The sequence below is a fragment of the Hippocampus comes genome, unplaced genomic scaffold, assembly GCF_001891065.2.
Source record: "Hippocampus comes isolate QL1 unplaced genomic scaffold, H_comes_QL1_v1.1 scaffold267, whole genome shotgun sequence".
NCBI classification, from domain to species: Eukaryota; Metazoa; Chordata; class Actinopteri; order Syngnathiformes; family Syngnathidae; genus Hippocampus; species Hippocampus comes.
In genome coordinates this window covers 375,211-386,393 of record NW_017805049.1, presented here as the reverse complement: position 1 = coordinate 386,393, position 11,183 = coordinate 375,211, and the positions used below count along the sequence as shown (strand labels likewise).

Below are 11,183 nucleotides of genomic sequence, written 5' to 3'. Positions count from 1 at the left end.
CCGCTGGAATAGTTGAGACGCAAGTCTCGTCAGGAAACATCGGATGACTTTCTGAGGGTCCCGATAACTTTTCCCCCTCAGAGTATTCACTGTATATCTATCGATCAAAATGTCAGAAACATTTCGGTCTCAAACTCCAGCAGAGGGCCCGCCATTGGCAACGGGAAACAATAAACCCGATTTCGCTTTCCAATGTCAGCTAACAGCAGTAAGAATCATTGTAAAATTCGACCGCAAACTCGTTAGAGGCTCGCGCCCGTCGTCGACGGTGTTGACAAGGTCTTTACGAAACGTAAGGGCGCCGTCTACTGGTGACCAATAGGAATGACAAAGAAAACCTTCGACTGAAGTGGCTCTCAACTTTACAAGTACAGTCCCACCGAAAAAATACAACTCTCTGGGTACCTTTATCAGGTGCTTGTCTCACCATGTTCGTCTTTGTCGTTGTGTTTATGATCCTCTGGACGAGTTGGAACTGGGACAGTCAATTCCTTAGTCTGTCTGTGGCTGCGCAGACGCGACGAAGCATGTGCTCAGCGTGCACTCGTTGCAGTCCCTACCAAGCCCCTCGCCCCTCCCCTTTCTCTTCTGGTCTACCTTTCTGAGTACGGCAGCTGAGCCACTGCCAAACCTCGCTTCAGACACGTGAAAAAGAGAGAGCGACATAGAGTGGAAGGGAGCGAGAGAGAGAGAGAGAGAGAGAGAAGAAAAATGACAGAGCCGGCTCTCGAGGGAGGGTGACGGCTCTTCAAAGAGCCGGCTCTTTGTACCGGCTCGTTCGCGACCGACACATCACTACTCGACACCCCTAGCAATGATTTGTCCGCTAGCTACCTGCCGCTCGCGATCGGCGTACTGGGCCTTGATTTACTGGGTACTTAAAATGCTGTCTGATTTTGAAGAAAAAAAACATTGACACGACAGGTCGAACAGCGTTAACATTCTGGTGCTGAATGATCCATAGCTTCGCACACATGCTCTGACAATAAAAGAAAGATTTATAGCATGATGGCAGCGTTATTCTGTACGGAGACAGCGAGCAGCCGCGACTCCCGGTGGTGCCTCGCTGCCATTCGCCAGTCTTCAGGTGAGAGGGCGGGGCTTCGTCCCTAATTCCTCCAATCCGGTGGCTCGCCTTTCCTCCTGCCCGCCCTCCCACCGCCCTCCATTCTCATCCCCTCCTGGAGGACGGAGCGATGCGGAGACAATAGGACGCCACAGGAAGCCGGTGGAGGAGGCTGTCGTGGATGCGCACGGTCCCAGCTGCCCGGTGGACGGCGACATCCGCGCGGACTCGCCCTTTTCATCGCCTCACCTGGTTCTAATATGCGTGCTCTCCGCCGTCCGGTTTGTTTAACATCGCTTGGACGGACAGCCAGGGCGGACTCCACAGCCCCGTTATGAGCATCTCTTCAATGGTAAGCATTTATTTTATGTTCGCTGACATCCTCAATAAGGTTGCAGCGGACTGTTTACATGAAAAATTCTCGTTCGTGTATTAGGGTGTGTTTCCTTGAATCCGAGCATCAACGGCTTCTCCACAAACAGACATCAATGCACAAAAGATATTGTCCTCTTTTGTCATTGATATCGAGCACTCCATCCTCCTGAATGTGGGGGTAGCCAGGTGTCTGCAGCATTGTGTGTATGTGTGCGTTTGCCAGTGTGTCATTCAGCTCTGTTTCCTCTGAGTCAGTGCAGTCTGAGGACACACTGCAGGTGGGGAGCATTGTGACTGAATGCTGATGGAACAAGAGAACAGAGCATTTTTTTTAAAACATTGAAAACAACATCCAGGCGAGAGATGCACTTGAATTGAATAATCGACAAGTAATTGATTATCAAGTTAACTGACACTTATATTGATATATTGACCCAAAGTATGACATAAAATCCTCTGCTTTCAGCCTCTTCATTTTTAACACAAATGGTGGAGCAACACATGTGGAAAGATAAAATAATAATCACCCAGTAGCAATGCATCAATCAATTATTCAACAACTTTTTTGATAATGATACAGATGTTCGATACTACCGATACCAAGAGACCAATATCAATATGAGTAGTCACTCTTTGAGTACATACCGATACTGAGTACCGATACTTCCAGTTCTTTTTATAAAATTTCAGGGAAGACAATGATTTATTGATTATGAAATGAATTAACTACTATTTTGAAAGTCAGTTAATCATTGCTGAATGTTGAACTTTTAATTGTTCAAACCATTACAATTTTAGTCTTACCATATTTATTAACACAAGTGGTGGAGCAACACATGTAGAGAGATAAAATGACAATACTCACTGGCAGAGGTTCAACAATAAAATGATTAATCAACAGCTAATCAATTATCCTTGTTATTAATTGACAAATATTTCCATCAACGTTTAATCGTTTGGAGCCATTTTTTAAAAATCTGAAATTGTCAAATTTCAGACTCTCAACACATCAATATTCTCAGATTTCTGCAGCCCTGCTCATAGTATTTTATGATGTTCAATGTATTTTTTAAAAATCATAAAATCACAGAGCAATCTATTCAAACAAAATAGTTTTTTATGTTGTCGAGTCTTGTTTTAACCGTAAAAGCACACAGAAAACGTCAAACATGCACAAGTGAATTGAAATAAATTTTTGCCGTCTGAGCCCTGTACATGCTTTAATGTATGCACGCATTGATTGGGGGAGATCACGTGTGTGTGTGTGTGTGTGTGTGTGTGTGTGTGTGTGTGTGTGTGTGTGCGTGTGTGTTTGTGTGTGTGTGTGTGTCTGAGACACATTCAACTAATCAAAGTGGGCTTAAAGTGCGGCACTTGGTGGATATTAAAAAAGTAGATTGACTTCAGCGTGATGAGTCACAGCTCACACAGTGGGACACAAACACACAAAGTAAGATGATGCCAGCGGGCAGGAAGGCTGGCACCCACTCACTTTTGTTGGTACTCTTCCCTAAATACAGACAGATGTCATCGTGATGTACTCATGTGGATATATCAGTTGTGAAGGTATCGTTTTGTTTGTTTGTGTGTGTGAGAGAGTGTGTGTGTGTGTGTGTGTGTGTGTGTATATCCTCTATGGTGAGTGGGGCTGACAACCTTTCGCAACATCGATGACATTTTGGTACATGCAGGAAGCAGTTTGTTCCGTTTCTCGGGCTAAGTATCGATGCATATTTCCAAAATCGATTCACAAGGGTTGAATTCGATTTGATTGATGATTCGCTGATTTATTTATGGTTTCGTGAATTGATATGAAATCAGGCGATGAAAAGGGAAATTGATTTGATCCGATTAATCAATTGTTTAAAACCCAGCCCTATTCATCTATACATTTCTTTTCGTGTATTTAAAAAAATAACAATCATCATCATAATAAAATGAATCAATATTCATTTAAAAAAAAAAACTAAACTAAATTATGGGTGTAGTCTCCTATGAGATTCGCTAGAGGGCACTGTTTATCTCTCTCCAATGTGAAATATGTTCAACGCGCATACAGTTGTAATTTAATCTATCATCGATAAAAACTCATCTCATCATGCTTTAGTTAGCTTTGTTTGTGTCGTTTTTCAAAATAGCAGCCTTTGAAATTTGAAAATTGTATTCTATTAAACTGTTGTTGATTTGAATTCCGTTCGTGGTTCAGCCCAACTCTCGAATGTCCAAAATCACAAGTTCTTCAAGTCCCGAGCCATTGCTTGGTCATTTTTTTTTTTTTTTTTTGGGCTTTTGGGTAGTTAACCTGAATTGATGAATAAATCTGAATTATTGTCATGCCGCATACGGTCAAGATGAACAATCACACGAACGATCCAGTATTTAGTTGTGCGCAACATAGTGCTGCGTGTGTGTGTGTGTGTGTGTGTGTGTGTGTGTAGTGCGGAACTCTCAAAGGTCAGTACAATGGAAAAAGGCTTTAGGAGACTGAAGATGGCATTGCTCTAAATGTTAGAGGATTGAACGTGGGTGGGGGACCTGGCTAAATGAATATAGTTGTCTGAATGGCTCTAGTTGCATAAGGGGTCTCGGTCCAAGGGTTTAGCTAGCTGAGGCCACTGAGTGTTATTTTATCGGAATATAATATACTGGGCTCTTAGTACATTACAACCCGAGTTGCCAAAGTGGTTGCCAGATAGAAATAAACGAACTGATCAGAAACTGTACATTTGAATCAGGTGTGTTGCAATAGGGAGACTTGGAAAACATGCAGGACATCGGCCCTCCAGGAACTGAGTTTGAGACCTCTGCTTTAAGGGATACACAAAAATGTTGTTCCCTCGGCCCCTTTAACTGACACCTTCATGTCTTTTTTTTTTTTTTGTATGATTTTTTTGAGGACATTGTGAACGTGATTCATTTCACCTCAATGTCACCACACACACACACACACACACACACACACACACACACACACACACACACGAGCACACACCCGGCCAAACATGGCGCAGCAGCATGCTTCCTGCAATGCTTCGGCAAGCACTCCTCATCCCGGACAGAAACAAATGGCCTCTTCTCTTTTTAACAACTCCCTGCCTTCCCTCCTGTGGACGTGCACCTTTCATAGACACTTTTATTTTGGAGGGGAAGGGGAGCGGGAGATTCTTCATGCCATTTATCACCCAAACTGAGTCATTCTCAGTACCTGCTGTGTCATGCGCTCTTCCTGTGTACAAAAAAAAAACAAAAAAACAACAAAAAAAAAAGGGAACCCCCCCCTCCCCCTCACAGTAGAACACAGCGGCCTTTTGGAAGGTGATGACAAGGTACTTACGCCGGCGTGCTCTTTCACAAAGTTGCCCCCGTTCACTGTGAGATTTGCAGCTGCTCGGCCAGCGTTAGCGCGTATGACCGGAAGGGATGAGGAGAGCAGTCGGAAGTCGAATTTGTGCACTCGCACGGCAGGGGATGGCGCGCTGATGAATCACGGGCCCGGCAGTATGAATATTGAGTGCCTGTTTAGAGTGAGAAGCTGTTCTCTGGTGCTTCGGGGGGGACGCAATAAATGTTCCGCGCGGGTGCGCGCGCATTTTTTCCGGCATTTCGTCCACTCGCATGCACGTATTGGATGTGCATCTGGATTTGTCAGATTTGGGAACAACCAGATGAAGGCATCGAGCGATCAATTAAAATCACACTGCGGCGCAGCTTTTAATGTGTGTGTGTGTGTGTGTCTGTGTGTGTGAAGTGGAGTGTCGCCCCTGGCCAAGTGGCATTTTCAGTCTTCACTTCAGCTAATTACTGTCTGTTTTAAATGACAATCGTGCCGCAGGGGATGGTATTTGCAAGATTCTTTTGCCATTCGCCAAGCATCAATCTCCAAGCCGAGTTATTAAACACAATTGATGTTCACGGATGACAAAATATTGTTTTCCCCCCCCGAATATCACATCTCATGGTAAAAATAGAAATATACATAAACCGCTGCCGTCTAAAATCTTTGTTAACTGTACAGGCAACCTTGGATCATCCTTGACATTCGCGCAAGTTGAAAAGTTAAACCAACTGTTATTTTCAAGATGGCAAACATTAAAATATACAATAGAGATGCAACAATTTATTTATTTCCAACTTCGACAGTGGTAGTTATTTACCGTGACTTCCTGACAAAACGAGACGGGTGTTAAGATAAAACTGTTCCCATCTAAAAAGTCCCGAGGTTTTTTTTTTTCACCAAGTTTCAAAGTTACTTTTGCTTGCTATAAAGCAAAAATAACTTTGATCATTTTGTCTACAGATATTTTAAAGGTAGACTATTTATGGGTTGCATTCCAGATTCGATAACAGATGTTTGAAACACGGGTTAGCTGTCATTCAAAATGGCGGCCCAGCTCAAAGCCTTGAACTAAAAATACACTCCATGTAAATGCACTTCGTCATCTCCCGTGGTACCCTGACTGACACGAGTGCCCCAACGTGATCGTTTTTCGAATAACGAGTCGTCGGCTCTCATTGATGAATGTCAAATTATTTGTGCATAGCCACAAAAAAATTCTCATGCGAGACATTCACTTCACAATCTTACCGCAAACATGCTTCTGTTTTTCCAGTAACGTCAACTGTCAGCTGCCGCCACTCCAAACCCGCCTCGGCATCCATCCCTCACTCCCGTCCTCTCGCTGCGTCCTCCCGGACCCCTCAAGTCCTTCGGCATGAGCTCCTCTTCGCTGACGTCGCAAACAAACATGGACATCCTGGATGAGCTGCAGCTGATTGCAGCCCAGAACCTGGAGAAGTTGGAAGTCAATAAGTATTACGAAGTCATGAGAGAGCTGGGCAAGGGCACCTACGGCAAGGTGGACCTCGTCATCCACAAGATCAGAGGTACCAAAATGGCGCTGAAGTTCTTGAAGAAGAAGACCACCAAGCTGAAGTCGTTCCTGCGGGAGTATAGCATCTCGCTCTACTTGTCTCCCTGCCCGTTCATCATCAACATGTTTGGCATCGCCTTCGAGACGGACGAGTACTACGTTTTCGCGCAGGAGTACGCGCTCGCGGGGGATCTCTTTGACATCATTCCTCCGCAGGTACTCCGTCATGTTGTTTCGAATCACCATGAACACGTGACGCTAATTACTCGACACCCGAAAGATTGCTCGGAGGGTTGCGGGGGGGAAAAAATGCTTTAAATTTGTTCACTTGGGGTCGTCATCCTCATTTCATCTTATCATGGAAGTCAACGAATGAGAATGTCGAGTTGATGGGCTGTCAACTGGTGAAACGTAGCCGCGATGCGTGTTGAGGAAAGCTAGCAAGAACGCTGCTCACGTTCACTACGTTTTGCTACCGTTGGTTCAATAAAGTGATTGAACAAGCAGTGACAAACTATCTTAAATTCACCCCCCAAAAAATTGTTACTAGTTGTGCTTCGCATTCGCCGCATTGTACTTTAGCTTTAGCTGTGATGCAGCGAAGCCGCGAAAAGTGAACGGTGATAGCATGAGCAACGACGACATTGCCAAACGAGCAACCCTGCTCTGAGTGGAAGAAGTGCATGTCAGTGGCTTTAAATTGTGGGAACCACTTGAAAAAAAATGATTTAAAAAAAGACAAACTAGCAACAAATTACAAGAATCCATTAGGTAATTGCACAGTGCTAGTTTAAGTACATCTGTCTCATTTCAGTATCAGGGAAAAACAAATATGGCTGCTGTTATGTTGCTAGTTTAACTTGTGGAAACCCACACATTGATTTACAGTAACAATGTTGCAAATGGCTTTTAAAGCATGGAACATGGTTACACATTGTACACAGGCTCGTAAGTAAAAAGCTAGCAAATACGATTGACATTAGCGCTTGTTGGACCAGGCTGGACACATTTGCTGTTGTTCTGTCCATGTTTTTTTTTTCATGTTTGTTTTGTTTCGGGGGAATATAGAGCAAACTACGGTTAATATCTAAGCAGAGCCCCTTGAGGGACTCGACCAGGGGTGTCAAACTCATTTTTGTCGTGGGCCACATTTTAGTTACCGTTTCCCTTGGAGGGCCATTATGACTGAAACCATATCAAAAAAAAAAAAAAAAGAGGAAATAATGCTTTATAAATTATTGTTTAAGTTACTGTAATGAGGGGTTTAGTAACAAGAAAACGCTGACACTATGTCTCTTTTTTATTACATCTGAGAATTTTAAATTTTGGTGGAGATTTTAGCAAGCATCATGGAGGTTGCCATGTTTGATTTGCTTTCGCGGGCCACATAAAATGATGCCGCGGGCCAGATCTGGCCCCCGGGCCTTGAGTTTGACACCTGTGGACTAGACAAAGCACGGCTCAAAAGAACCCAATGATGAGTTCAAATACTGGAAAGTGGTGGTGGTGTGTTCCAACGACTCAAAAGAACCTAATGATGAGTTCAAATACTGGAAAAAGTGGTGGTGGTGTGTTCCAACGAAAGGATCCTCTATTCAAGGGCGCTGGAGAGGAGGTTCCATTCAAGTCTTAGATTCAGGAGGAGCGGCGTGGTTTTTCATCCGTGGCCGCTTGACTTTCGAGACAAGATGATTTTGTGTGGCCCAGTCTTGTATGTGCCCCTCAATAATCCCCCCCCCCTTTCCACTCTTAGGTCGGTCTCCCCGAAGCAGTGGCAAAGCGCTGCGTCCACCAAGTAGCCATTGCTTTGGACTACCTGCACTGTAAGAAGCTGGTCCACAGGGACATCAAGCCCGAAAACATTCTCATTTTTGACCGGGAGTGCCGCAAAGTCAAGCTGTCCGATTTCGGCATGACCCGTCGCGCCGGCTCGCCCGTGAAACGAGTGAGTGATACCAAGGTCCTCCGGTCAAGATGCACTTTTGCTGGTTGAAAATTACTAAATTTTGCCCCCGTGTGTCTTCAGGTCAGCGGCACCATCCCGTACACGGCCCCCGAGTTGTGCGATGTGTCCCGCCACGAGGGTTTCTGCGTGGACTACAGCACTGACGTGTGGGCCTTCGGCGTGCTTCTCTTCTGCATGCTGACTGGCAACTTCCCCTGGGAGAAGGCGCTGGCCTCCGACTCTTTCTACCAGGAGTTCATCCGCTGGCAGAGGAGGAGGACCAACACGGTGCCGTCCCAGTGGAGACGCTTCACTGAGCAGGCCCTGCGCATGTTCCGCCGCTTGCTCTCGGTGGAGCAGGAGCGACGCTGCTCCGTCAAAGAGGTATTCGGATACTTCAGCCATTCGTGGATGCTGGACGGCGAGAACAACAACAACAACGGCAACGGTGGGAGCGGCCCCGGGGAAAGGGTCGGCGGCGGCAGTAATGTGCGAGGCGAGGCCAACGACAATATGTCCTCATCTTCATCCGGGGAGGAAGACGAGGAACTCCTAGTGGAACGGATGAAGCAGCAGACTCTGTCTCCACTCTCCCCCCTCTCGCCGGTGTCACCCGTAGCCGCTGAGCGCGGCGGCGGCGGTGCGGCCAAGGGCGCCACGATGGAACTGGGCGGCGGCCACCATTTCGTATCCGTGTCCACCAACAGCTCGGTGTCCTCCACCAACAGCTACGAACGGATGCCGCGGGAAAACAGCTCCCCGGGAGGCCGGATGCTCGTGGCCACGCCCATCGAGATATGCGTCTGAGCACCCCGTCGACATTTTTTTCGACGTGAATCCCGTCTCACCGGTGTGCTCTTCTACCACTCATCCACCCCATGTACACAGTCAATGTGCATGCACGGAGAACGAGACACTGAACACCGTCCTTGTTGTTGTGGAAGCACAGGGCAGACGAACTGTGCAAACCTGAAAAGTATAACAGAAGACCAAAATGTCGTTCCTAAAGCAATATTTCCGAAAAAAAGCAAAAAAAAAAAACCCTAAAAACAAACAAACAAAAAAAAAACAGTCAGGAGGGAACATGACTTCTTTGGGGGCTTGACTTGGCGCCCCCCCAGAAAGCTTGAAATGTGTTGTACGTTTGACGAACGAAACAAGACAAACTTGAAAGACGAAGTGCTTTTTAAATACATCAAGTGTGTTTCATTAACTGGATCCTTTTTTTGTAACGCATTGAGGAGGTGATTTTTAGTCACAAGATTCGGGCTAAAATTCAACTGCTCATTGGCTGTCGGATGATGGTTTAGAACTCTGCGCTTTTAACATATCTACTTCACACATTTTTTTTACTCACTCTTGTGTGACATAAAATATACATCATTAATTCTTTTCAACTCTGCGCCCCACAAAAAAAACGAAAACAAAACTAGACAAAAAAAATTCCAATATATAATGCATGAGTAGCTCAGCAACTTTACACACATCCAAAAAAATGTCATGTGGAATTTTTGACGTAGCACAATTCTTGCATTACGTCCAAGAGGGACTGTCATATGATCTCTTGACGTTTTAGGGCTAAAGCAAAAAAAAAAACAAAACAAAAAAAAAAAAAAAACAACCCCCAAAAAAAATCTCAATATAGTTTCTATTCAACGTGTTTAAGTGTTTTTGTATTCGTGTCTTGTATTCATATCACCACTTTAAGGAACTGGAAAAAAAAGAAGAAAAAAAAAAAGCAAAGCATGACTACATAGCGCTCACAAGGGTCGGGAATATCAATGACTTTCGGAGCTTCTAATTGGTCACTTTTAGATAACACGGTGGCATGGAAGTTGTTCGCAAAAAAAATTCCTTTATCAAACTGAACCATTTTGAAAAAAAAAAAAAAGAACACTGGATCCTGCATTTGGAGTGAGCCTTTTGTCTTTCCCCATAGATCTGCATGAAACGTTGTGTCCTAAAAGCTAATCGTAAAAAAAAAACAAGATGAGTAGACGCTAGCAACACGGTGTATTTTACGACCCGCTTGGATTATCGTCACCGTCATCATCCCAGCTGCTCCCAGATCAACTAGCGAGTATGCAAAAAGAAAAAAAACAAAAAAAAGAAAAAAACGTCCGTCTTGTGACAATCTCTGACCTCATCGGACGCCGTACAAAAGGACAAAAGGAGGGACACTGAGGACGCGCTGTTTTCCCTATCATGCAGCTGCTACGTTGTTTACTGCCGCTGCGGAACTTGAACGCTCGCTCACATGGCCGCATGAAGAAGAGCATTACCTCATCATCTGAACCAGCACCGTTCGCTAAGAATTCGTAGCAAGCCTCACGTTTTGAGTTCTGACAGTGACGTCAAATAAATACGACGATGTAATCCTGGACAACGCAAAAAATCCGAGCGAGCTCAGTGAGGTGTAAATCAGTGGTGCCCACTTCAACTTCTGAAAATATGAAATTGCCCCAATATTTTGGATTTTATTGACAGGAAGCCTTTTTTCTCCTCATATAAGCTCACTATAGCGTCACTTAATGTTAAAAAACTATGACCAGTCACCACCAACATTTATGTGGACATCTCTACTCATGCCCACTTCAACCTCCAAAAATATTTAACAATTATCCCAATAATTTGGGTTTTATAGATCTTTTTTTTTTTTTTTTTTTTACTGTGGCAATCGTCCATCCATCCATTTTCCGATCCGCTTTATTCTCACAAGGGTCGCATGGAGGGGTGCTGGAACCTATCCCAGCTGTCTTCGGGCAGTAGGCGGGGGACACCCTGAACCGGTTGCCAGCCAATCGCAGGGCACACACAGACGAACAACTAGCCACGCTCCCATTCACACCGAAGGACAATTTAGAGTGTTCAATCAGCCTGCCATGCATGTTTTTGGAATGTGGGAGGAAACTGGAGTACCCGGAGA

At 44.9% G+C, this 11,183-nt stretch overlaps 1 protein-coding gene across 1 annotated transcript; it reads left to right on the top strand.

Annotated features, from left to right (window-relative positions):
• Nucleotides 1-1,190: 1,190 nt before the first annotated feature.
• Nucleotides 1,191-9,879, top strand: bsk146 (brain specific kinase 146). The gene is made up of 4 exons (XM_019864475.1): nt 1,191-1,418; nt 6,052-6,528; nt 8,066-8,257; nt 8,339-9,879. The coding sequence occupies exons 2-4, from the start codon at nt 6,154-6,156 to the stop codon at nt 9,062-9,064; spliced, it is 1,293 nt and encodes a 430-aa protein (XP_019720034.1). The 5' UTR covers nt 1,191-1,418; nt 6,052-6,153; the 3' UTR covers nt 9,065-9,879.
• The last annotated feature ends 1,304 nt before the right edge of the window (nt 9,880-11,183 follow it).